This window comes from Bactrocera oleae, chromosome 4 (genome assembly GCF_042242935.1).
Source record: "Bactrocera oleae isolate idBacOlea1 chromosome 4, idBacOlea1, whole genome shotgun sequence".
Taxonomy (NCBI): Eukaryota; Metazoa; Arthropoda; class Insecta; order Diptera; family Tephritidae; genus Bactrocera; species Bactrocera oleae.
The window spans coordinates 1,250,339-1,277,825 of record NC_091538.1 but is presented as its reverse complement, the minus strand read 5'-3'; the positions used below and the strand labels follow the sequence as shown (position 1 = coordinate 1,277,825).

General features: G+C 39.7%; 2 protein-coding genes across 3 annotated transcripts; both read left to right on the top strand.

Moving 5' to 3' along the window:
- The first annotated feature begins 7,584 nt into the window (after positions 1-7,584).
- LOC106620306 (maltase A3) lies at positions 7,585-10,081 on the top strand. 2 transcript variants are annotated; one of them, XM_070108540.1, is made up of 6 exons: positions 7,585-8,255; positions 8,328-8,581; positions 8,648-8,846; positions 8,904-9,355; positions 9,407-9,550; positions 9,609-10,081. In XM_070108540.1, the coding sequence occupies exons 1-6, from the start codon at positions 7,656-7,658 to the stop codon at positions 9,682-9,684; spliced, it is 1,725 nt and encodes a 574-aa protein (XP_069964641.1). In that variant the 5' UTR covers positions 7,585-7,655; the 3' UTR covers positions 9,685-10,081. The 2 variants fall into 2 exon arrangements, with proteins under 2 accessions (XP_069964641.1, XP_014094242.3); XM_014238767.3 differs by having other exon boundaries at positions 7,585-8,273; positions 9,609-10,080.
- Positions 10,082-24,362: 14,281 nt separating this feature from the next.
- On the top strand, positions 24,363-25,714 carry LOC106620310 (glyceraldehyde-3-phosphate dehydrogenase 2). The gene has a single exon (XM_014238770.3). It carries the CDS (start codon positions 24,594-24,596, stop codon positions 25,590-25,592), a length of 999 nt encoding a protein of 332 aa, XP_014094245.1. The 5' UTR covers positions 24,363-24,593; the 3' UTR covers positions 25,593-25,714.
- Positions 25,715-27,487: the final 1,773 nt, after the last annotated feature.

Here is a 27,487-nt window from a genome sequence, read left to right as displayed (position 1 = left end):
GATATACATGAGCACATCGAAAATCAGCTATAAAATCGTGTCTAGGAAATTATATATTATAATAGAAAATATCGACACCATTAATTTCAACAAAATGGCAACAACAATAACAAAAGCAAACAAGTAAAAGCTGAGCAATAACTTTTAAAATGCGTAGAAAATCACATAAACTATTAAAATCTTTGGGCGACGCGCGGCAGCAGGGGTTGAGCGCGGCAGAAAATTACCATTAACGGCAACGTTGTTTGTAGACCACTTAAGAAACAGGTACATGGGGCATCAAACGGTTGTTTTGCTGCTTAATTTATGCAAGCGGCGGCAGTGCCAGGGGGCGCGCGGGGGACGTGTGCAGCGGCGAGCTAGCAAATTTTGTTTATAATTTTAGCCTCGCATGGTGCGCCAAACAAAATTAATTGATAAAAAGCATAAATTGTTTGCGTTTGCGGTTGCGGTTGCAGTTGCCACAACTGCAGTTATTATTATTGTAGCGCTGGCAATCACCAATAATCGATGCATTGCCACAAATTTGCCGCGCGTTGCTGCCACGGCTATCGCTGCTGTCGCTGTTGTAATTATAAAAACAAATTGTGGCAAGTATGCGACTTTGTTGTGCCTCGGCGCAACTGGCGGCCAGCCATATGTGTGCGAACGCTTCCTGCCACCAACTGCCGGCCGCGACTGCAACTCCTTGTAGCAACATCTTCATATGCAGCAAAGTAGTAAGTGATTGGCTGTGTCTGTCTGTGTGTGTGTGTGTCTCTAATTACAGCTTATAATGCGAGTTGCGCCAATGCCATCTTGTAATTTCCCATTAGCGTCTGCTGTCAATGCGCACGAAATGAATTGAGCGTTGCGCGGCGCGGTGCATGCTGCATGCCACCTATTGAAATTAACCTGAATATATCAGCAACTCATGCTGCAACGAGAGCAACAACAACAGCAGCAGCAGCAGCAGCTGGGGCTTAGTAGTCACATTTGCTGCGCCAAATAGTGGGCCATTGCCTGGCCGCGTTGGATGTACGGTTGACTGGCAAGCAGACTTGTGCATTTGCGCATGCGCAGCGCCTCAGGAGGTGGGAGCCACCAGGAAAGTTGTTGCTGCTCCTATTCGCGCTGTTCAGCTGGCTGTTGTGAGGTTGTAAACTAATTTCAAATAACATAATTCATTTTCTGTTGACGGACGCTCATATGCATGTTCCCCAATGCCTTTATATATATGTGTGTGTATGTGTAATATAACATGAAATCTTCGGTCATATGTGTATTTAGTGGATATTTATATTGCAGCTCGGAATTCATTGGCGCGGTTGTTGCGTGAAATTATTACAACAATAATTAAATCGCCTCCAAGACGAGTGGAAGTGATAGAGCGCAAAGCGGGATGCGAATGAAATGAGTTTCACGTATAATTGCATGACAGTTCGAAAGTAGGAGCACCGCTAATGGCATTAATTTCTAATCTTGCTGTTCCATCCAACTTATGGAACTTATGGACGCAGCTGCTGACTTTAAATTTGTTTAACTTGTCTAAACTAGGCGTGTTTTCCAAAACAGGCAAGTGAGACTTAAAGCTTTAGACATATTTTCTCTAGACCTGCGACTTTTGAGCTCGGGTAATCTAATATCGTCTAACATATTTTCGCGCCTATCAAGGTTAGGGTAATCTTAACTCATAAATTATGATATCAGAAAAGCGGAAAGCTTTCACGTTATCAACTCGTCACAAGACATACTTTCAAGACTTGAACGTGAAAAGGATCCGAATCGGTCAGCTCGTCCCACTCTGTATATGTTCCCTAGCTTTATCTAGAGAGCTTTCAACAATAAAGCTGTTCTTCTTCTTGAAACCAGAAAATGCCTCGTGAAATGTCTTTTTATATTCTTATTTGTTTGGATCAAATAATATGAATGTAGATCAGTGTCAGCTGACCGAATGGATATATTGTCGAGTTAGTTGAGTCTGGAGTCTGAAGGACACGTCATTTCAATTACTCCAACAATGACTATCGTAAGTAATTCAGGCGTTAATTAACAATATATGCCGTGTATGTGTGAAGGCTCTAACGACAGCGTAGCTTCGCCTATGAGTCATCTGAAATCCTTCTAAAATTGTAAATAAATTTACGCGTGCAATGAACGATATATAAGCAACCAACTGTCTAATTGAATGCTTTGAAGACTATGCAGAAGGTATTGTTGTAGCTCCTTGAGCTCTTATTAACATGCTTATGCTTCTTCAGCTGAGGCTATGGTTAAGTGTCCGCTACCTGCATGAGGCGAGTCCTCATAATTAGCTACAGTTGCCCTTAATGCATTAATAATAAGCAAGCCTTTGTGTTGGAATTAAAATTTTGTGCGCAGCTCGAGTTTCATTACAGTCTGATTTTTGATTTATTTCTTTATTTTTAATTTCGTAATTATCAAGAGGCTTCGTTATTTTTCGCATTTCCTGCTCATTGTTGGCAAATAATAAAAATTAATAATGGAGCTTATGTATTTTGCGCACATATGCGCTTTGTGGCATCCGAAATTATTGCTTTTTTCAGTCAAACATAATTGCATGTGGGCGTGTCAGAAATGATTATATTCATTGTTTCTTGTTGTTCCTGCGAATCTGGCGGTTGTACGCCGTTTCGATTAAAGTCGATTAAAATCGCAGACTGCGCAGGCGCTGCATGATCGTTGCTGCTATTGCTCTTTGCATTATTGTTGGCTTGTTTCGTGTTGTTGGTTTTGCTGTGGCTCTTTAATTGTATACGCCGCTTTTCGCGCTTCCAATCCTTCTTCGCTCACTCCACTTACTCACACGATTTGCGTGATTTCTTTTTTGCTTTGATTTCTGCGTTTTTGCGCTCATTTTTAATTTCTGAAACTTTTTAAGGATTAAATCGCGTCGCCGTCCGGTTGTTGCAGCTGATTTCATTAATTCACCGCGCCGATTATGTGTGCGTATGTTTGTGTTGTTGTTGTATATTGTTGTAATTAAGCAGTTCCATAAATCAGGCCAAGCGCGTCGAGCGAACGACTATGCGTTGAGAGTTAAGCCAGCGACGCAACACGAGGCTGTATGCTTATATTCCACGGCGCGGGTTACGGCAGGTCGCTGGCGGTAAAGAATGCTACGCATGCGCAATTAAAATATGGCGATACCATTTATAGTATTATATATTATATATGGTAAAGGCTCACAGTTTCTGCGTTATTTATTTATTTATTTTCTTCATTTTTAGTGTTGTGTGTGTAATTTAGAAAATTGTAGGGTGTTAACTCCGATATGCAATAAATTAATTTAATTAATTTTGTACAAATACGGAATTATGGGAAATTAATGGACTCCTTTATAAGCCAATGGCTGTACACATTTTAAGCAATACGTTATAGAAAACCTTCAGAATTCTGGTCGCAAGTACGATTCGAACGAGATTTTCGAGGAAACCAGTTCATAACTTTAAGATTTTGCGAATCAATATTGTCTACTTGAAAGAGAAAGCGATCACAGTTATTAATGGTAGAAAACATATGCTTCAGAACAGAGCAAGAGCAGGGTACAAACTTTTGAGAAATGCATATCCACTTGTGGCTGTGCGAAAAACAAATGAAATGAGGAATATCGCGAACTTCATGTGTCGCTTAACCTCCAAACAAAACACTCATATTATTATAATTACTATTTCCCAATATTATATTCAATTTATAGTTGAACTCTTTATTTTTGTATGTATAGCTTTGTAGTTGATATACAACTCAAACACTTGGCCATGCTAGTTCCTGCGAAGAACAAATCAACCAGATTGTGGCTTCAGATTTTCTACATATTCCTCATTCTTTCTAGTAAGTTAAAGGCTTTGGTTAGTTTGTTTCAGCATATGACTGCAGCCACCAAAGGGCACACTCTCCCTGCTCTTCCTCGCCACACCAGTATGTATTCCGTCACTGCCTTCTTTCCTTCTGCTTGATTATACAGTCCGTTTGTTTGCTTGACTGTCTCGGGCTTGTGCTGTCACTGCGTTCGCTCGTACTCCCTGACTTGTTCCTAATCTTGTTCGCTGAATTCGTAATCTCATTAAATTTACATATTAATCAAGGGATTTTAATTACACTTACATTACAGTGCCATGCCAATACCCGGCACAAACACACGCGAACACTCACACAGACATACACATGTGCGTCGAACCCAAATGTGAAATCCAAATTGTGAGGCTACAAGTTATCGAATGTCCATAAGTTCTTGCAGTTAACCATTTGCCAGACGAGAGCGGAAAGGGAAAGCTGCAAGCAAAGTACGTCAAGAAGGTAAATAAGACAAAGCATGACAGGCGGAGTGGACTAGACGTGCACGACTGTGAACATGCAAGAACATATTTGTGGCGTGAGCACTTTGCTGGGCGGGTTAAAGCTTGGAAATGGTGTGAGCATTTGTAATAAGGAAATATGAAAGCATGAAAGCGCTGATAGAAGGTCAACTCAGTACAAAATCTATTAACTCATACCGTCAATACAAAAACAAAATCACAAAACAGTAATAGAGTATGACCAAATCAAGCCAAGTATCAGCAAACCCAATTGTAAGAAGAAAATACACAACTATTTATTCCACACTACATAATTTTACAAATTTTGATAACTACGACTTCTGAAACGCTGTAATTATCCTAACTATGAAAAGCGGAAGTAAATGTTTGAAACCTTTAAACTCTATATAGTATTGGTTTTGTGTCAAACTAGAACTTGCTTTGGAATATCAAAGTAATTCCAATTTATTTTTTGAACCTAGTGGGCCCTACTCTTTTCCCATAATTTTCTTTTTTAAGCTCATATGATAGTTTCCGGCAATTGGCTGGTGTTTGGCACATTTTATAGATTTCATTTCATGCATCTTATAGCATTGTGTAACTTCAACGTAGTTTTTCGTCAGCAATTCCCAAATATCTCATTATGCACTAATCATCGCTGCAACAGCGAAATTAGTAAAACTAAATCATTTTAACTCTCACATTCTCTTTGCATTTGACGCTCTCAATTCATCTCAACGTCGAAATTTCTCCTTTTAACAAAACAAATGCAAATTGCTCTCCAGCACAACACTTCCACTCGCTCTCTCCCTCTCTCTAAATTATAAAGTATGCGCACTGAGGACCATCGGCCCCATACGCCGTCTAATGCGCCCACTGCATTGCCACTTGAACGGCTCGCAAACCTTGTACTTGGCGACCCACTTGTGTAGCCATCTAGGAAGCTTAGCAGTTTTGCGCTCAGCTGTCTCCAATGCCTTGGCTCTACGCAAGGACACTCACACCCGACGCGAACGTTCTCCAAGCCGACTGCCAAGCATCGTCATCATTTTAGACATACTCCCAACCCTAAGCGCCAGCTGCGGCTAACCTCCCATACACATTAACCCGAAGGTGTGCGCGTGTGTGCGCGTTTTCGCCTGCTCATTAAAAAAGGCGCAAATAATTCGGTGCTGATTTTTTGCTCATTATTTTCGCAGCTTCGACTTGCGCGTCAGCTGGTGTTCACTGGTGATGCTGTTGCTGTAGTTGTAGTTGACGCGGTTGAAGTCGCGAAAATTCGCGATTGGGTCGCATAGTGTGTGCCGGTCGCGGCGTCTTTGCGCCGATTGGCTGCAGCCGTGGAATGGCACCGGCGCTGAATCGCGCACTTCGGCCTCGCTTATTCTAGGGAAGTCGCTTTTAGGGCGGGTGTTGGCATCGGCGCTGACGCGGCGATACTACGACTGATGTCGGAGGCGTGAGGAGCGCTGTTGCTAGCTGTTTTGCTGTTCTTGTTAATAAGCAATTTCATGCATCAACTTAAAGGGCTGCAAAATAAATACCTTCGGTGTATTTATTATTTCGCTATGCGATTTTTGGAACCTTTGAATAAGCACAAATGAAGAATGCATACGCGTGGGCCGATCCTTTGAGGAATGAGCTTGTGAAAGGCAGTGAATTTATTGCGTATGAATCTTTAGAGTTCTGCTGCTGCGCGATATTAATTATGAATGCGTCCATGTGTGAGTGGCCGCGAGGTTATCACGTTCAGTTACGATGACAAAAGATGCCATATTCTGAAGAATCTCAGCCGCAGTTCTATAAAGCGCTATTATATCTGCCTCAAAATGGCAGAGGGAAGAACAAAGCGTAGTAAAAGCAATTTCCGCTATTTTCAAAAATAAAACGAAACAATATAACAAAGATTTTTAAAACAGAAATTGGCGTTGCTATTTTAAGAAATATTGGACATTTTTATTTCACAAATTGTGAATGAAAAAAAATCCCAACACACTCAAAGCAAATATAAGGAAACACAAATGCCAACAGCTGCTTCGTGTCCTTGACCCAAATACCAACCTTGTGTACTACCATTTCCATAAAACTTAACTGCCAGTTGTTGCATGTCTTCTCCGCTTTTGTTGCCACAGCAATTCTCCCTCTTATCCTGCATTCGAAAAGGTTTTTATGTTTGTGTAATTGCAGAGCTCTTGGCTTTGCTTAGCCCGCTGAAAGAATTTTTAAGTGTTACCATTTAACCTTCGAAAATTGTTACAAACAAACGTGACAACGTCTGCGACATCCTGCAAACCTGAAAACTTGGCTTCCGCTTCACACAGCCCCGCAGCCAGGCCGACAAACACCCGCAAACGAATCCGTACATTTAGAACCATTTGAGACACACAAAAATGCTCTGCTTTATGCCATCATGCATGTGTGTGTGTGTGTTTTTGTGATTGAGGGGGGAAAAAGTGAAAATATTTTGCACTTCAGCACCCACAAGCGTGTCCTTTATTCCACCCGCAGTTGGCAAGACCGACTTGCCGCCGGTAGACCAGCCCTGCTGTCTACCGGGTGCCATGAAAAGTGTGCAAAGGAGCAGCCAAAAAGTGAAATTTTATACACTGCTTGGGAAGCTAACGGTCGAACACATCGTACACATACATAGACGCATATATGAAGACCATATGCAAAACAAAAGCAAAGACGTATATGCCGATAACAATTCTAACAGCAACGCCAGTTCCACCTCTTTTTATGCTGCTGAACTCAAAGTAGCCACAAGAAAGGTAGCGTGAAGCCAAGGGAAGCGTGGAGAGTATAGTGTATTGAGTAAGAGCGAGGGAATGGCAGGAAGACGATAAGAGTATTGCCATTGTGTTGGCTTTATGCACAGTCAATCTTAGACAGGGAAATGAATCAGTGCGGGCTTGGAATTGCAAAAAAAAAGAGAAAACCAAACTGTTTACAAATATCAAAAAGGAAGTGTCTACATTTAGTAAAAGTTTTCGAAAATGTTTGACACACACACACAGCATGCATGGACGTCTGTTGCCTACACCTATGAATTGGATTGTTCGGTTTTGCTTTGCAACACAAAACAGATATATAATCTTAGTAGAGCCAGTACATAGGTATAACTCGATGTTAGTAAACAATCGTTCTCTGAGGCCAATAAAATATATTTTATAGAATTCGATTTGATAAATACTGATAATAAATGATTTATAAGTAGAAATAAATCTAATCAGTCAGCTGTCAAACATTGTTGATAACGGCACATAAAAAGCGAAGCTAAACGGACGTTTCAAATAGTTCCACGCATTACAGCGTTCGGCTAAAAACTCGGTATTTATTACGACTTTGCCTTGTTTGGAAATGGCTGATCGAGTCTTCTTGGTAGTGAGTTTATTAGCTTTTTGTAGTTGTTCACTCACATTTGCTGCAAAGTCTTGGTGGGAAACTGCCTCGTTCTATCAAATTTACCCGCGTTCGTTCAAGGATAGCGATGGCGATGGTGTTGGTGATCTGAATGGTGTCACTAGTGTGTTACCATATCTGAAGGAGATCGGTATTGCTGGTACTTGGTTGTCGCCATTCCTCGAGTCGCCCATGGCTGATTTCGGTTACGATATCTCCAACTTTACAGCAGTCGATCCACTATTCGGCACCATGGAGGACTTCGAGCGCATGGTGACCAAGGCCAAAGAGTTGGATATAAAAATAATTTTGGACTTTGTGCCAAATCACTCGAGTGATGAGTGTGTTTGGTTCATCAAATCGGCTGCTAGAGATCCCGTTTATAAAGACTATTATATCTGGCATCCGGGTAAGTTGGTGGATGGCAAGCGCCAACCGCCAAACAATTGGGTTAGCGTATTTAACGGTTCGGCTTGGCAGTGGCATGAAGTGCGTCAGGAGTACTACTTACATCAGTTCGACAAAAAACAGCCGGATTTTAATTTTCGCAACCCCAAAGTGCGTGAAGCAATGAATGTGAGTCAATTAAAGGTGAATACGTAGAGCTTTTTATGGTGTTCTGTGTTGTAGAATGTCTTACGGTTCTGGTTGGACAAGGGTGTCGCTGGTTTTCGCATTGATGCCATCTACCATGCCTTCGAGATTGAGGCTGATAAGCGTGGTAACTATGCAGACGAACCCGTGAGTGGTTGGAGTGACGATCCACAGGATTACGGGTATGTTCGCCACATTTACACGGTTGATCAGTGGGAGACACCGCATCTGGTGTATGAGTGGCGTCAGATCTTGAAAGATTACCAAGTAAAACACGGTGGAGACGAGCGGTGAGTGTACTGTACTTATATTTTCAATGCGTGCTGAAATTAATTATTTTCCTTTTCTGCCAACAGTATTTTGATGGTCGAGACCTGGTCCCCCATAGATATCGTCATGCTTTACTACGGTAATGAGACCGCAGACGGTGGTCAAATACCCTTCAACTTCCAAATGATTTCTAATTTGGGCATGTATTCCAATGCTCATCATTACTCTGAACTGATCAACAAATGGTTCCAATACATGCTACCTGGTAGAACACCTAACTGGGTGGTACGTAAACGCTATAAAACTCAATTGATAACAAACCTTAATGCTTCTGCTTTGCAGATCGGAAACCACGACAAAAATCGTGTTGGTACGCGCTTTGGTGCTGAACGCATTGACCTCTTCAATATACTCTTGCTCACACTGCCCGGTTGCAGTATCAGCTACAACGGCGAGGAGATCGGCATGACTGACGTATGGATCTCCTGGGAGGAGACCGTCGACCCACAGGCATGCAACAATGACCAAGAGGGTTATGAGTGGCGTTCACGTGATCCGGCACGTACACCCTTCCAGTGGAGCGACACTGCGAATGCTGGTTTTACCACGGGCCAAAATACTTTGCTACCCATCGCAGAAGACTACAAGCTCGTCAATGTGAAACGGGAGCGCGGTGTAGCCTTGAGTCATTTAAATGTCTTCAAAAATCTACAAAAGCTAAGAAAGTCGACAACCTTACAGAATGGCGAAACGGAGGTTAAAGCGTTGAATGACTATGTCTTAGCCGTCAAACGGTCAGTTTGCGTAGACTGTGGTGATTTTTCTTTAACCTTACTCAATTACAGCTCACTACGAGATAATTACACATACATAACGCTACTCAACATTTTTGGTAACATTGAGAATTTCAACCTGCACGAACACTTCGCTGAACTGCCAGCGCAATTCGAATACGTCATAATAACCGATCGCTCCATGAAGCGAGAGGGGTGAGTAGCCGCAAAGTTGTTCAAGTCATTGTTTACGTTTTGTATTTCGCATTCACAGCGATAAGATTCCCACCAGCAGCGTCACGCTTATGCCACACGAGTCCATTGTGCTGCGGTCCACCGCTCGAGTTTAGCGCATTTTTGAGTGATTTAGAAAGCTCTCTCAACTTGATTTGCCATATTGTTATCGATACTACTCTAATCAACATTTTTTACTCCCAAATCTTTTATTACTTTTTGTTATTTATTCACAGATAACACATTTATAATGCTTCATACACAAGACTATAACGTAATATGCGATTACCGTCAATTCACATATTTGTACATCCCCCATAGGCGCAGCCAACTTTTGGGGGCCATAAAAGTCATAAGTGGCACTCAAGTGTCCAATTAACTCATAAATATCGCACGATCTCGATATGTCAGCAATTATTGCATCCTTGTTATATTGTCTCATTTATGACATTTAATATGATTATTTTAGTTCTATAGCGTAATTTTGTAATAAATATGTATATTTCCTTAAAAAGCTAAATTATATTAAATATTAAGTTAATATTCTTTTTATTACAAATTATAAAGTGTTTTTACTGGCGCCCAGCAATTGTTTTTGTGCTGAAATGTTATTATTTTGAAACGAGAAATAGTTCCGAAAAAAACAATGACATCAGAAGACCAACTTTGATCTCAGCAAAAATATTTCACCAGCGAAGAGCGGTATATTTAAAACAACAGTCCAAAATTTTTACTTCCACGACTTGAACATTGACTAAAACATGAGATTTTCCACCACCGATGATGGTTATTTGAGAAATTTTGATTGTATTTTAATTGAAAGATGTATTATTTGAAATATAGTTGTAGGAGACACATTTTCTGCATCGAAGTGACTTGGTCAAGTTTATGCCACACTTAACGAATGCATACTTCACGCCGACCTTGAGCTTGTGATCAAACTGAATTTGGATGAAACAAACAAGCAAAACGATTGCAAATGTGTGCGTTAACAAGTTAAATTGATTGAAAAAAGTATTTCCTAGCGATATTGGCGTTACTTCATTGAACACCTAAGAGTCACATACTCCCCTGGTTGCACACATTTGTGTTGAAGAGAGTACTTAATTCTCTTGTATAAAATATTTTACGACTTTTTACACTTTTTACCGCTAATAACTGTAATTTTATTATTATTTTTATTTATTTAATTTAACTCATTTCAACAATGGCTGCCATAGTTTTTACGTTCTCTCTGCGCTCTCGTGTCGTACTCGTTAGCTTCGCGCACTCACCTATGGTGTAAAAAATGCGAAAATATTGGCAAAATTGCAAAAAGCTGTTAAGTCAAAGTTACATTTTAGTAAAGGTGACCAAGCTAAGTGGCATACTTTTTGATATTTTGTATCAAATCTGCTTGAACTTTGTAAAAATCATGAAACTGGATATCTATAGCGTAGAAGTGCTTAATCAACCAGCAGTAAAACTACTTTATTCAATTATACATTCACTTACATCAGAACAGCGAGTTTTGACTTATGTGATTCCAGCGGTTGTTCACAGCAATGTTTCTTTTTAGGCGCATTTGAAAGGACTCTAGAAAAACTGAGTCTACTGCTACACATGTACTACAGCTTGTCGACTCGTCAATTTTTTTAGTTCATGGAAATGGCTCCGCCCTATACCAAAGCAGCGCACCCATCAATGGCGGTCGTTGTGTGGCATATTTTTTCTTTTCGCTGGTCAAACGTAACCACCCAAAAGAACGCATAGTAACGCTCGCATGTGGGGGATGTTGCTGTTAGTTTTTTCTTCATTTTGTACACACACATATGTTTTTCTTTCGGATATAGAAACACATATGTGCATATTTGAGGAAAAGTTGCCGCAACCAGCTATTGTTGACAATCACTTCGCCATGAGAAGATGTTCATCCAAAGTTGCGGCTCAAAAGTGTTAGAAATGTGAGACTTAACAGTAAAGTCTATGCGCTAGTAAACTTAGTGTAAATAATTTTACCTAATTAATTTTAATAATGTATGTAAAAGTAAGCATAGTAAATTTTTTTCGCACATACTTTTATATGCAATCATAAACGTAGCAGAGTTGAAATATGTTACTTGTTGTTGCAACACATCTAAAGCATCAGAAGCAGCGCTGCTTACAACTCCAACACTTGCACAACTGTCTCCTCTTTACTCTAGCGACAACTGTTTCACATTTTGTTGCTTTTCGCGTTTTTTTTTTGTTTGTTTACAACAACTACACAAACCAACTACTCCTCGTTGGTATCACCGTTCTCGCATCTCTGCCACATCGCCACTCTGCATGCAACAATATCAACGGCAACTCTGCTGGCTCTACTTCCTTCTCCCCTCCGCCGCGTTTTTCAGTTTTTCTCATTCGTTTCACCTATGCGTGGCTATTTATTGCTTTCTTTAGCTGTTTCATAATTTGTTGTTGTTATGATTGTTATTACTGTGCAGTCAATTGCATTCACAAACAGGGCAAGCCTGAGTAACGTTATTGCGGCGTGCATGCAGAGTGTGTGCAGGGTGTGCGGTGCATATACTTACGTACATGTGTGCTGCATTGATGTATGTGTATGTGTGTATGCAACTGGCATTGATTGCTGCCACTTGTGCTGATGCTGAGCGCTCGAGGACAATATTATGGCGGGAGTGCGCAAGTAGATGGAAGAGAGGGTGGCTGACATTGGTGTTAAGCAAACATAATAAGCGACATTTCTGTATTTACGCTTTGGCAATTATAATCGTTTGCTATTTTTCGTTGCAAATTTTTTGTGTTAATTTATTTTGCTTACAGTTTTCTTCTATTTTCAGTTGATTTCAACCATTTACACATCCTTTGGCCGTTTTTTATGTTTCATGATTTTTGATTTTTTGCGTTCGTTAATCCTTTTGTCTGTGATGTAATTTTTTTCGATTTTCGCTATTTTCTGCGAATTTCGTTGTTATCGCTGTGTCGCCGTTGCACGCTTCATTTGCAAACGAAATTTTTAATTGATTATGGCTGGAGTATAGGCAGGATAAGAGCATTGCATAAGCAGTAAAGTAGTAAAGCAGATTTGTGTAAACTAGTGTGGAATATGCTGATTGTGAGTGCGAGGCTTTTGAGGGCGTTAAGTTAGTTGAAGTTTAATGGCAGTTGAATTTTTTTGATCTCAAGAAACCCTCCATAATTATCAATTTACGGTTCTTAAAAAAAAGGCTACTTAGTAAGGTGGAGCGAAAATTTTTTTTCTTTTGCTTAGCCTGAGGGTAAAAGTTGTAGATTATAAAAAAATAAAATTTTTCACTTTTAAAGTAAATTTCGAGTTAAACTTTTTTTTGGACAAAAGAAAAATTGTTCTTGGTTTAACTTCTTTACATTTATATAAAAACTATCGAATTTGACGGTTTTTGACTAAAAATTTATTTTAACTCTTAAGGAAAGTATGTTGTCGTTTAGGACTTTTTTTTAAACTCTAATAATGACCACAATTTTTTTTTTTTAAGCTGATAAGTTTTAATTGGCCAGAAAGAGGAATCTCTACAGCTTCTAGAACACTAAACAAAAGTGTTTCACGAAATAAAAATTTTAACTGGAAATTTACTTTAAAACAGCCGCCTCTAGATGTTAAAAAAAAAAATTTTTTCCCGAAAAATAAATTTTTATTTTCATAATTCACAAATACCAAATTAGCACCAAAAAAAATTTTTTTTTTCGCTCCATCCTTTTAGGTATTGCAAATTCTATGAGCTGGAACGAACAGCGCTGTAAGTGTAGTGAAAAAAATCATCTAAGCAAGGACGAATCCAAACTGCAGGCTTTTAAGAAAAGCAAAGACAATAACAAAGTTAATTTCGAGCCTGCAAAACATTGCCTAACAGGATGACAAAACAAAGTGACTCTGGGTCACATAGTTCGTTGCTGCATAGAGAATGAACATAGAACAACCTAGATTGAATTCTCTAAGATGGAGATAATACCTAATGACACGCAACTATTTAAACCTAAATATGAATCCTTGAGGCATTCATGAGTCAGTCAAACTTTTTTGGGTCGAAAATAATAATTTAGGACTACTAAAAGATAGGTAGGAGTGGAAAGCATTGGTTTATCTAACTAGAACACATTAAAGATATTAATAGATTGATAATACTAACTAGTTTCACGAACAACGAATAATATTAGCAACCGGAAATGAAAAAAAAAAATGTATGGTAATCAATCACACCGACGCTGCACTCGCCACTTGGATTAGGGGGTGTTAAGCTTAGGACAGCAATTACAACAACCAATGAATTATTTATATGAACATATAATATAAATTCCTGCCTTATGTTATGTAAAATCAATTTAGCTAATTATCACTTACTACTGAATGAAGAGCTGAAAATTATTTTAGCTAACGCCAATTAACACTGCTGTGATGCTGTGATTACTGCCAGAACCTTTAATTAAATTGCAACTATATTGAAATTAATGAATTATCAGAGTGCAACAAGCAGACTTGCCACAAGGCCGGCGTTGCAAGCCAGACGCAGCAGTGACCGAGTCATTAAAAGTCATAAAATTACTGTTAAATACATAATTTGTGCGAGTCAATGAATTCGCATTTATGGCCATAAACACGCACATACACACACACACACACACAGATGCGTTCGCATGGCAAATACAACGCATAACCATTGCATGTGCTAATTTCGAATGTTTTGGTGTTGGCGTCGGAAAGCGCATCACTGATTTATTGGCAACGCAGGCAACTGAACTGATAAGACCCGTTAAGTGGCGATGACAACAGCAGCGGCGACGATCAGCTACAAATATTTACTACTTTCATTGGCCAATTATCACATTTAGCGATTGCATTTGCCTCTGCTGCCGCTGTCACTGCAGCTGGGCAATTGTTGCACACCAGCGCCATATGCCACACGGCACTTGGCACATGCTACACGCGCAATATCAGGCACGCCAGTGTTTCGAGCTGGCGTTCGCCGCCGTCATAGTTATACAACAAGCGCATAGCGCGCATACCGCATTACCGTTTGGGCAGCGACCACATTATCGAAAATGCGACGCGGCAATCAACGTGCTTGCCACATAGCCTCACACACACACATGCCAGCCGCATGCCGCATGCCAACGATACGCAACAACGCTCATATCGCTATGCATTTTCAATTAATAATATTTCCATATTGTTGGTGCCACTATTAAAGCGGCTGTTGCCACAATTATCATCAAATATGTAGGCACGTATAAATGTCGCACGATTGTTGCTGTTACTGTTGCTGCTGGTGTTGTTAACGTGTCGCGCTACAGCGCATTTATTTGTGGCTAGCATAATTTGGTAAATCATCATTAACGCACCTCCACCGCATTGCGCCGCGCCGTGTCGCACCGTCGCCGAAGAGCTGCTTGCTTGTCATACGCGCCTGCCTCAAACTGCCGTTACTCTGCGGTGATTGTGTGAGCGTGGCGACGGACTCAATGGTCGACTTGTTCGCCGGCTGGCCGCAGCAATCTGCAATTGCGGCCGCAAACAAACCACTCGACAGGATTTTCGGTTTTCACGGTTACGGCGGTCGACGCGGATGACAGTGCGTGCGATAAATATACGCCAATACACGCATGCCACACATGGCTAGTGGCCAGATTTAAGTACAGCGAAGGCTGCAGTATTAAAGACTGCCAGAAGCGTTGGCTCTCTAGTACTGTTAAATGTAGTTGTAGCAAAGACTCGAAAATTATATGCAACGGTAAAATTTGGTGGAGAGAAAAGGAAAAGGTTTAAAAGCAAAATAACTTTAATTCAACTGCTTTTGCATAAAGCAGTTTCTATTAATTTCGGCAGATTTAAATGTACAAATGTACTCAGTATGACTAGGATATTTAGTAACTTTACTGCCTCAAGTCAACGCCAGCTTTTTAACCAACCAATTTGTATTCCCAATCAGAACCTGACCGAGGAAAATTAAGTTTTAAGGAGTTCTGTAACGGATTTTGGATACAATTTTGGAGATCTTTCTCCTTAGTGATGATTTGCTGACGGAAAGTACAACAAGGACTGCTTACAACAAGACCACAGAAGAAATTAATAAATGTCACTGAGCTGCAGACCCCAGAAGGAAAACGCTTTGCAGTTAGATCTGGGCTTAAACATGCATACACTCACTTCGGCGGAAATATTTACCGACGTACTTTAAAGATCAACAAAGCTACGTTATGATTGCTTGAAGATGCCTGTTCAGTGCACAAAGGCGAAAACAAATAGTTAAGAAAATATAAAAAATGTTTAGCAAGAAATTACCGTAACTCCATGCAAACCTGGCTGGAAATTTGCAATTTTGAACATTTTTTTAAATTTATTTTTGCAATTATCGATTTTGTTGTAAATTAGTTTTCTGACAGCAACAACTGCTGGATTTGCTTGGTAATTGAATTTAATACCGAGATCTATTCTTGTCCTTTGGTTGCTAAGCGTTAGTGTGATTTTATTTGCACGAATACAAACACAGTAAAATTTATATAATTTAATATATCTCTCAAAATAAAAATTACTTGACAAAAAGTTAGATATAACAATTTTCCTTCAATCAAGATAAATTTTCGTATATAATAAATCTGTCTCTTTTCATAAGAAATATGTCTAAAACGGCAATTTATCTATGTGCTATATTGTGCCCGGGCAATATAAGTATATTCCGTAGGCACATACATTTTTATGTCAACTTAACCGTTATGTGGTTTATGTCGTACATATATGTATGGATATATATATATTTATATATATATGTTCTGTGTGTGTACCTGAATTTAACTAGTTAACTTGCGTGCCCCTTTAGGCCTCTTTGTCGAGGTGTGAAATCACGCAACTAAATAAACCATGTGCGAAAGCAGCAAAAAGATAGCAACACAATCACACATACACACACGCACACACATGCGTGCATGTGGTGATAATGGAAATCAATTAAAAGTGACAAAATTGCCTCAATCCAAATGCAATTGACGAACAGTGAAACAACAATATGAACAACAATGCAATGTCATTGTGTAGTTGTTGTTAGTGGTGCTGTCGCTGCTGCGCTGCTCCAATCACTTACTCACTCACTCACACCGATTAATCTCCGATTAGATTGCAACCAATAGCGAAAAATCTCAAAATGAATAAATTGCCTAAATGCAGAAGAATCTGCTTATGTACCGCTATTATGTACTGCCGACAGAGAAAAAACCGAACACACGCATGTGTTGGCAATGCAAAAATGCTGCTGCTCAAGCAACTCGTGCCAGCATATTACCGTATGCGATTGTGTGTGTGTGTGCGTGTGTGTGTGAGTGTAAAGACATTTATATAAAGGCAAAGTATATATGTACCTCTAACCAGCGCTTTGAAGAGCCATAAATATGAAAATGCCTATAAATATATGCGTGTGTGTGCATTGCGTAAGCATTAACATTAATATAACATGCAAGAAATTTTTATGCGCTTATATATACAAACACATACACACGCTCTTACGCACTTATGCACACGCACTTTTGGCCAATATATGCAAATCGTGACCTCCCACACATGTATGTAGGCATGTGGGAAATTTCCGATGTCTCTTACTTTCGCAGTCGCCTCCTTGAGAAAATTCGATTAAACCCTCACCTGCAATTCATTAGAAAAACAATTCGTAGCGGCCAGTCTCCCTCGTCTCGGTCTTGCCTGCACCCGCAAGAAGCGATTCCATTTAATCACTGCACACACACACACACCCATATGCATTAGTTTAGTTGCACTTTTGCGTATGTGTGAATGCGTGTTGTTGTTGCTTTTCACTTGCTTGTCTGCTCTTTCATTTTTGACTTTCCTCAATTGTTCTTGAAGTTTCTTAGTTTCACCCTTTGATTGCTGTGCGCCGGTTAACGGAACCAGCAAATTTTGCTTTAATATTTTCTTTTACTGCAAATTTTCGTTTTCGGCAGCTTACTGCAAGTTTATTTCTCCAGCGTTTTCTTGGTTGCTTTAAATGATATTTGCCACGCTCTTGGCCCCTTAGCTCTCTTGGTTAAGTAAATTATTTCTCGATTTTTTCATCAGCCTTTATTTAGATATTTTTTGCAATCTTTAAATTGAAAGTTATAAATTCTTAGCTGTCCTTTTCTCACATATTATACGCCATGGCGCCTCTTCGTGCTTGCTTTCGCTCTCTGCTTATCTCTATCTCTCTTGTAGGCCTGTCTTTTTAGCTATATTATGCCTTAACTTATATCAGCGCCTTGCAATATCCTGGCAGGAAGCTTAGTTTCCAATTGCATCTTCGTGTATGTGTGTGTGAGTGCAGGTGACATATTAATTGTCCGAAAAATGTTCATGCCTCGTGTGACCGTGTGTTCGTATGCGATGCTCTGCAAACGCGCGTGCAAGTGTGTTGGTGCGTGTATATAAGGCTGCTGGCAGCATCAGCTTAGACATGAACTGTCTTCTGAATTCCTTTACGTCTAATTTCGTGACACATTGCACACGCACACCCCCACCGTCGGTCTTCTCAAGTCAGATGACCAGCTGAGGTAATCTCTTGTTTGCTTTTTGAATTTGTAGAACAGTGCTACAATTTCTTATTACTGTCTGTATGTGTTAGTGTAAAAATATATGTAAAAAGTGAAGTAAATAAAACTCTGCGAATAAAATTAAGAAGAAGAAAATAGTTCTCAGAATTTTATATCAGTTGAGGAAACGACTGTGCAACAACGTATAAATGAACAATATGCACAAATAATTTGGAAAAATTAATCTTAAAAATGAGGATTTAGTTCTGGGGCTTAAGAAAAATCTTGCTGTGATATACGATTTTTGAGTTAAGAGACGAAAAAATATTGAGTTCGTATACGTTTATACAACTTCAAAATGTCTCAATTACTTTCTTCTAAACTCCTAAGCTATTATACAAGTTCTGCTAAAATTTAAGTAGATTAATTTCTGTGTCTTCGATAAGATTTATTGGACCTAAGTGTCATGTAGTCCCTTAGTACAAGTTCTGTGCAATATTATCAAATTTGGAACCCATTACTTATCTCTGCTTCGAAACATGCCTCTACAACTGCCTTTACTATTATATATAGGAAACCCAGAGCCGCATATTAGAAGCTAGTTCTTAAGGTTAAGAATTTCACGAGGTCTTACGAGTTATGTTTACTTGCGGGGTGACTGCTTAAAACTGTATGCTTTTTCCACACATAATTTTTCTTTAGGTTTAATTTCGCTAAGACCCTTTTGACATTTCTCGGGTTATAAGACCGTTTTAAATTTGTTGTTTGAACCACATAAATGAAAGCTTGTAAAAATTTTAAAATTTTTTAACAGATCAAATCCTACATCATATTATAAAAAGCTTAATATTTTTTTGTTTGTTACAACATGTCATGTAGAATTTATAATTCAAATGGGATGAATGCAAAATTAGCAAAAAGAGTTTAATAGTTACCAGGAAACACGATCTATTAAGTCTCTTGAGGTTCCTGAAACATAAATAGTTCGTCTATGCTGCAATGAAACCTCAGCAGAAACAAATATTTATCTATTTATTTATAGATGATCTTTAAACATATTTCTGCACAGAACTTAAAGTTGGTGGTGAGACAAAGATGTTATGGCAGAGCACCTTGCATCAAACAACTTTTATAAATTGAAAGAACACACATAACATATACATATAAATACATGTAAATAACCTTTGCTGCCTTTGAGATGTACCTTAAAGAGCTTAGGTCAACTGTACAGAATAAAAATCAATATTTGAATACAAATTGAATGAATTGACAAAATGTTTAACACGCTCGGCCATTTCAAACCCCGCCCCCACACTTACACATACATTTTTATGTAAATTTATTTAGAAATACATGAAATAAGCGAGACGTGAATATATTGCACATATTCTTTAAAATCCTTGAAGAACTAGGTATTCTTCTTCAAAAGCTCACTTATGTACATTCTCAAATATGCAGCGCCTTCACATAGTTATCTATTTGTAAATGTCTGTATGTGTTTGTGCAGCATGCTCATCACATCAGTGCAACTCACAGCGTGTTAGTGGAGGGGGTGAAATGCTTTATTTCCATTACGTGCACAATACGCTATTTCACCTAGTCAACTTGGAGGCATACATTCAGGCGCACTAACAACATAATAAACACTTTAAAGCTATTTTTGTATTATGTAGACAACGGAAACGGTTGAAAAGGCATACAGAATGTATAAATGCATGCGGGAAAACTATTGTTGTAGTCACAAACGCTGAAATGGTGCCTGCAGTTAGTGGCATGCTGATTATGCAAACAGCAACAAATAAATAAATATGTGCACGGCGCAACACAAAAGTTGCCTACTTATGAGCTTAATTAGTAGGAAATAACGGAGAGGACACTTCACTGTTGTTTTTGTTGTTGTTGTCCTTAGGACTTCCTGCTTTCCTGCCTTCCTGACAAGTCAAGTCAAGTCAACATTTCATCTGCAGTACAATAACAATTAACTGGCTGAGTTGCAGCATCAACGCAGCGCCGCTATTTGCCAAGTAGATGAAAGCCTACTTTCAGGCTTTGTGCCAAAGAAGGACACTCACACACGCCAAGTGCCGTCTAATGAAGACAAATTACCGAAGGGCATTTTTATGCAATAATTAAGCAATGCAAAAGACTTCAACAACGACAACAACTTGAGTGGGTGGCTGTGCACAGGTGGGCTGGTAAGGCATCTAAAAGTATGCTAAAGCTCGCTGCAAAAAAACGCAAAAGCGGAATAAAAACTCAGTGGAGATGACTGAAAGAATTTGTGACATTTTTTCAAGTGCCCAAAAGTGTGCTACACTACAGTAGCTAAAGCTTGAAAAGTAACCAAAATGAGAAAAATGAGAAAAACGCGAAATTGTCGCAAGAATATGCAATTAGGTTCTTTTATTTTATTCAAGCAAACTAAAAAATTATAATTAACTAATGAGGGTTTTTCAAATAATTGTGTTTATAGCAGAAAGCATCTTAAGCTCCAAAGAGAACAAAGGTAGTTTGCCTTGTGGTCGGTGGGTTCTTCAAGGGGCCGTTCAGTCAAAATCAACTACCTATAAGCCTTTGAATATGCTTAAACGCTACTCGTAGCATTTACATTTTGGAAAGTGCTTTTAGGCGCACAGCTTTGAAATTTCACAACAGCGCTGGAGTAGTGTCTTCTGCTGGCGACAGTTGTTGCAACGGTGGGAAAAAGAAGAAGCAGACTACACTGTGTGGTCGTTTCCATTGCGCGACCACAATGGATTTTCGCGGTTTACATTGACGCGCTCCGTTGAGTCGCTGTTGTTGCATGGTTTTGAGCGCTGAGTGGTGCATATCAAGCACATACAAGAGATACACACACACACATCCGTAAAAGGACGCGCTGCGAGACAAAATGTATGTAGTTCACCGGAAATGCGAAGCAATTATTTTACCAATTCACCAACAACTGACCACCTCTTCCGTGCCGTGAAGCTGCCGCTCGCACCTCTTAACTCCTGGGTCTAGCAAATAACGCACTTGACATGTGTGCGCACCGCCGCAAGTGACGCTTGCCACAAAAAATACATTTTTCATATTTATTTTTGACGCTTTTGCTGTACTGTAAAATGCATTTGTTGTTGTTGCTCATCTTTTTAGGTCATTTTCATTTTGTTATGCGTTGACAATTAAAAGAGTTTGCCTTCATAGCATTGTTAGCAGAGCGGGAGCGGGGCGGCGGTAGCGCAGCTTTTTATTAGTATATTCGCTTTATTATTGTGCTTGCATTGTGTTGTTGTTGCCGCGGTTTTTGGTTGACTGATGACGCTTGATGTAGCGGCCAATGCGACGGATGGAACAGCAGACGGGCGGATTGGCTGCGCAGCTGCGTTTGTGAAAATGCTGCTTGGCTTGTTGAAAGGAAATGCAAATTGTTTTATGCGGTCACGCCAAAAAGTATGCAACACGCGCTTCACTATGCATTATTGCTGTTATTGGTCTAGTTTTTTTCGTCGCTTTTTATGCACATAAGCGTATATAAGTAAATATGTGCGTAAAAAAACCAGCGAATACTTAAAAAGCTGCACAGCAAGAATAAAAACAAAACGCGTAAGCGGGTTTACACATGTTACCAGCGAAATGAATGAATGATGAATGCAGTCCGAAGCGCGCCCCCTCTAGCTCAGCTATTATGCACTAGCTGGCGTTTCCCACAGACTCTCCGCAGTCCTTCGGAGGCGCTCTTTTTTCGCTTAAGTTTCCATACGCCGCTTATTCGTTGCATACTTTTTGGCGTGCACGCGCGATAAGGTAAGTCGCTTTTATTGTCATTCACAGTCAGTGCAACAAAAACAGGGTGTTTGTTGTTGCATCTGTTCACAAATGTTTTACCGCTCGATTAATGGATGTTAATTAAATTTTTAATGCGGTCAATAATCATTTACTCTGTGCTAGCTGTCTACCTGGCGGAATGTGTGTGCTTTATCTCTGAGCGCGCACGATAAGCAGAGCGGATGTGCGCTGGCTGTTTGTATGTGTGTAGATAAGTGTAAATATTAAAAAATAAATGCCAGAATGTTGACAGAAGTGCACCGCATGTTAATTTAACACAACTGCGAAGGCAACAAGGACTATTGATTTTAATAATTAATTGTTTTGTTTGTCAAGTGCAGCACTTGATCTATTAAAATATGGTCAAATGCCATTTGGGCAGCTAATACAAAAGCACCACTGAGTACGAGGTCTGTAGAAACACAGATAATAAGTGAAACTCAAACACGTTGCTGAATAATATTTCCTTGTGATATCGGCGCATTTAAAAGGATACATGGTTAAAGATGTGTACATCTGATCCTAAGTCTTTAGTTTCGGACAGCTGTTGGGGTTTTCTTGTAACTACTGTATAGCATTGTCAGAGTTCCTTGAATAATTATTCTAAAGATATCTTAATTCTCTCCTTAACGCGCTTCAACAGCAAACGCACGACAGTCAGTAAAGTTTGGTACGAATATGCGTTACAATATTTATGTAGATGACTTCTCGAAACTGTTCTTTTGCAGACACAATTATTTGAGAACTGCCCCCTTTAACTACCTAAATTCTGACGGACTTTTCAGCATAAAAAAGTTACGACTTCTTTTTAAACCTTAAAAAAATCAATTTATTTTTAATTAATATTAAACTATATTTTTGAGTTATGTTTGCTTTTTATAACAGCATTTTTTCATCAATTTTTATTTGCCAATTTTTAATTCCGAAACATAGCCATCTTACCAAATCAACAGCCGGGTATTTGTGAGCCCAAATTTTATGCAAATAATTCGACAATGTCATTTGCAATTCAAATGACATTTAATTTGCGCCCGAGCATCAAAAAATCCTTTTCAACGAATGTCTTACGCACATTTATACAACGAGTAAAAATAATTGCACGCCTAATAATAAGGGCCGCAAATGTGCCACAAAAGTCAAATACTGCTAAACAACCGACGAAACAGACGGCCAACCACACAATTATGCTATTTATTTGCGTGGGAGAGTAAACTGTTAAGCCAAATTCAAATGAGTCGCATTATTAATTGTCCTCACCAAGGCAAGCGCATCGGCTGGCATTGTCAAAAGCGTTGGTCTTGCCACAATGAACAACTTCTTCATTACAGAAGATGTTAAGATTGTCATTTGCTTGTAAATTGTCGACAAATTCTATGCTAATGAGCAATGAAAGGAGTTTGATAAGCGCTTTGCGCCTAAATGTATGCTAAACAGCGTAAATAGCATACCGACCGCAGCGCATTTGCAAACATATCTGTATGTATGTGCGTGTACGTGTGCGTTGGATAAAGTGCTCATTGCTGGCACACAGACACATCAATTGATTTGCATTTACAAATATCGGAAAGGATATTTACGTCAGCAGGTCCATCACAATTTGCAGGGAAATGTACCAAATGCCATGTCGCATTTTCTTGCAAAGTCTCGCCTTGTTCGTATAATTAATGCATTTTAATTATAAAGCCTCTACAAATACAGGCGCACTCCCAAGACCAACAACAATAACTCAATTTTCAATGTCACCTTGTTGAAATTGCCCAAGTCACCTTAAAGCTTACGAAACTTTCATCAGTCTGCTCGTCTTCTACACTTCAAATTATCATCGAATTCGACTGCTTGCTCTCGCCTGGCTACGCCTATTTAAGGGTTAATTGGTATGGATTCCTTACGCAACTACCTTCGCTATACTTCACTGGTCTTTGGTCTAAGAATATCTTTGCATTGTAGTTGTCTACTTTGTATGTGTGTTCCGTGGCCTGGTATGTCCTGTTTCGCGCTCGTAATTAATTTGAGACTTATGCATATTACTTTTTTTGTTGTTGTCAACTATACCTTTACGTCCGCTGTTGTATTGCTTTGAATTAAATCCGTCTGCAGCGTATAAAATTCTCTTTCTCTACTCGCTGTTACTTCCTGTTCCACGCCTAAAGTTATGCTTCGATTTTATATACTTTTTTAGTATAAGATGTCTTAAACTCAAGTTTAAGCTTTGTTATTCTTTACTATTTCCCTTTCCCTCACGAGACCTATGTTTCAACGCTAAGTTTATAAAGCTTTTTCGGTAGCACATAAGCCTTGGTATATTTTATTGACTTCCCTCCCTTCGAAAACAGTTTCAGAACTCGAAAACTGAAGAACTATCAGTATGAAACTACAATTTCAATAATTGAATAGATACGTGTTGACTGATTAAATCCCGAAAATTATTTTAATTACCTAGAATTGGCAATCACTTTTTTGAAATTGCTGTCAACATTTATTTTAAGAAAGAAATTTTTTCCCTTTGTTCAAAATTCTTCGTGCTGATTATTTGATTTTTTTTTGCTGGTAAAGCATTTTTGAAATCACAGTAGACATCGAAGTAAATTTCCAAAAATCGTAGACATTTGCGAAGACCAGAAGTGTGGCAATTTTATTTCAGTGATTTTCTTTAAATTAAAATCGGCTCCGGACAAACACATCCACAAAAATGTCACGCATCGGCATCAACGGTTTCGGTCGCATCGGCCGTCTTGTATTGCGCGCCGCCATAGATGACTGCGCCTTCGTCGTGGCCATCAACGATCCCTTCCTCAATCCTCATTACATGGCGTACCTCTTCAAGTACGACTCGACGCACGGCCGCTTTCCGGGTGAGGTGACCGCCGAAGATGACTGTCTTATCATCAACGGCACCAAAATCAAAGTCTTCACACACAGCGATCCGACTTTAATTAATTGGTCCAGTGCCGGCGCAGAATATATTGTCGAGTCCACCGGCGTATTTCTGACAATGGAAAAGGCCGCGGCGCATTTCGCAGGCGGCGCACGCAAAGTCATTATTAGCGCACCCTCACCGGATGCGCCTATGTTAGTGGTGGGCGTCAATCTGGATGTGTATGACAAGGAAATGCGCATAGTTTCGATGGCTTCCTGCACTACAAATTGTCTGGCGCCGCTGGCTAAAGTCATACATGAGAATTTCGAAATCATCGAGGGCTTGATGACCACTGTACATGCGGTCACAGCCACACAGAAGGTGGTGGACGGTCCAAGTGGTAAACTTTGGCGCGATGGTCGTAGCGCCGCACAAAATATAATACCCGCCACAACGGGTGCTGCTAAGGCGGTCGGTAAGGTTATACCTTCGTTAAATGGTAAGCTAACTGGAATGGCATTCCGAGTGCCGGTGCCAGATGTGTCTGTGGTGGATCTAACAGTGCGTCTCAATAAGCCGGCGCCATACGAGGTAATCAAGAAAAAGATTCTGGAAGCGGCAAACGGACCCTTGAAAGGCATACTTGCTTACACCGAGGAAGAGGTGGTCTCGTCAGACTTTCTGCATGACATAAACTCGTGCACCTTCGATGCCAAGTCGGGCATATCACTGAACGACAAGTTCGTGAAACTAATTGCTTGGTATGACAACGAGTATGGCTATTCGAGGCGCATCATCGATCTCATTCGATACATGCAGAAGAAAGAGTAAGGCAAAAGGGCAAGCCCGGTAGTTTGAATGTGGAAGTGAATTTTGTATCGTATATAATAGTTTTATATTGTTTTGTTTGAGTTTTGTTTTTTAATTAAATATTTATTGACAATAAACGAAAATGCGTGTTGAATAAATCTAAGTGGCTTGGGTAAGTGCTTTTAGAAATGTTGTAACATACGAATACGTATATCAAACTTTATATTGTATAAGCGATTTAGCAACTAATGAACGCCTTCATTAAGGTCATTTGTGGTGGAGCGCTGCAAAGTGGAAGCCCATCACTAATCGCCAATTTCCAGGAAACGCAACTCGTCGCTGCTGTGTGAATGCATACAAATTGAGATCCTTAAATTTCACTTCCCGCAATGAGCTCCGAACCAAAAAGCAGAAATGAATGCGCTCAAGTGAATGAAGCTTGATGCTTGGCTGGTACATAAACGCTTCAACGTCGTCTGCTTATTTACGAAATAAATCAATCAATTTGCATTTCCCGTTTGCTTCTCGCTGCCTTGCAGTCCTAAGCGGGTCCAAAAGCAGCAGCTAAATACAAATAAATAAGCGGATGGATTTGCATTATGCAGCGGAGTGTAGCTGTTTGCTGGTGCTACTTGCAACGAGTCGCCTGTTTGCAGCTAATTTGCATCCAAACGAAGCAATAACCCAGCCAGCAGGCAGTTGACAGCAACAAAACTTAGACAGTTGGCAGCAGCGAAGACCCTACACTACTCCATGCGGTTGGGTACGCTAAGCCGGCAGTGGACAAACAAGGCGGTCGGCGAGCGGGTCTGCGATCAACAGTCGAAACGGCAAATGAAATCGATTTGTGGATTATTTCATTACATAGCACAATGAACGCCAACAACAACACGTTACCAATGTCAGCAACATAAGTTGACAAAGGCAATATCAAGCGCATAACTGGTCAACTGCCAGCAACCATCAGCCAACTGCCATCTGCTTAAGCAAGCCGCCAGCCGCCAGCCGCTGCGCCTCTTCGAGTCCACAAATCGCCGGCTCGGCTGCTCAACTCAGCTCGTTAATGCCAAAAAACTCATTTGAATTTTAGTTTTCATTTAATTTAATTCAATTTAATTTAATTCGTTTTCATTTTGCTGCTTCATCCTATTTTCTGCTGCACTGTGGTCTCTCAAAGTTTTGTTTGTATTTTGTTGTTGTTGATTTTCGTATTTATTCATCGCCATGCACATTGTTATGGTTGTTTTAGCCCTTTTTTATGCTTAGCTGATTTTTCATTAGTTTGTTCGCCTTAAGTTGGGCATCGATAAGCGCGAATTCGCTGACTTTGAGAAGTAACTGGAAGAACGGTTCAGCGGTTGGACGAATGGATCAACGGATGCATTCGCTGAATTTGCAAATGACAGTCACATTGATGGCTAGCTGTACGGAAGGTACAGTTGGTGACGGTTATTGGCAACTTTTGTGTTTATTCTTGTAATAAGCCTTATGATGAAGCGTGTTAAAAAGTTGGACTTTCGGAATGTAACAAAAATATTGACTTCGACGGACAAATGACACTACGGCAGTTTTCGAAAACCTGCCGATGAACACGAATATATTTATGAAGAGAACTCTGATAATTTCATTATATTTTGGAAACCGATTACTTGGTTAATGAATTTGGAAGGGAACTAATTTGTGACCAAAAGAAAGACCATTACCAATGAGAGGAGAGAGGCTGCAGCTCTACCGTAGCTTCTCATTACCTAATCTAATAGAAATTTAGTTTTGTAATTGAAATATATCAACGAAATAGTTCTTTGAACCGCTCACTTGAACTTCGTTTCGATTTCGTAGACCGCTTTGTCTACTCCTCAAGTACTCCATGCCGTTACTGTAAATCTATTTTGACTTTGCACTGAAATTAACCTTTA

What these genes read in the sequence shown, in the direction of transcription:
- LOC106620310 (XM_014238770.3), top strand. Translation starts at nt 24,594, where the DNA reads ATGTCACGCATCGGCATCAACGGTTTCGGTCGCATCGGCCGTCTTGTA.
- LOC106620306 (XM_014238767.3), top strand. Translation starts at nt 7,656, where the DNA reads ATGGCTGATCGAGTCTTCTTGGTAGTGAGTTTATTAGCTTTTTGTAGT. An exon ending in AAGTGCGTGAAGCAATGAAT is followed by an intron (nt 8,274 to 8,327) that starts GTGAGTCAATTA and finishes TCTGTGTTGTAG; the next exon opens with AATGTCTTACGGTTCTGGTT. An exon ending in CGCTCCATGAAGCGAGAGGG is followed by an intron (nt 9,551 to 9,608) that starts GTGAGTAGCCGC and finishes TCGCATTCACAG; the next exon opens with CGATAAGATTCCCACCAGCA.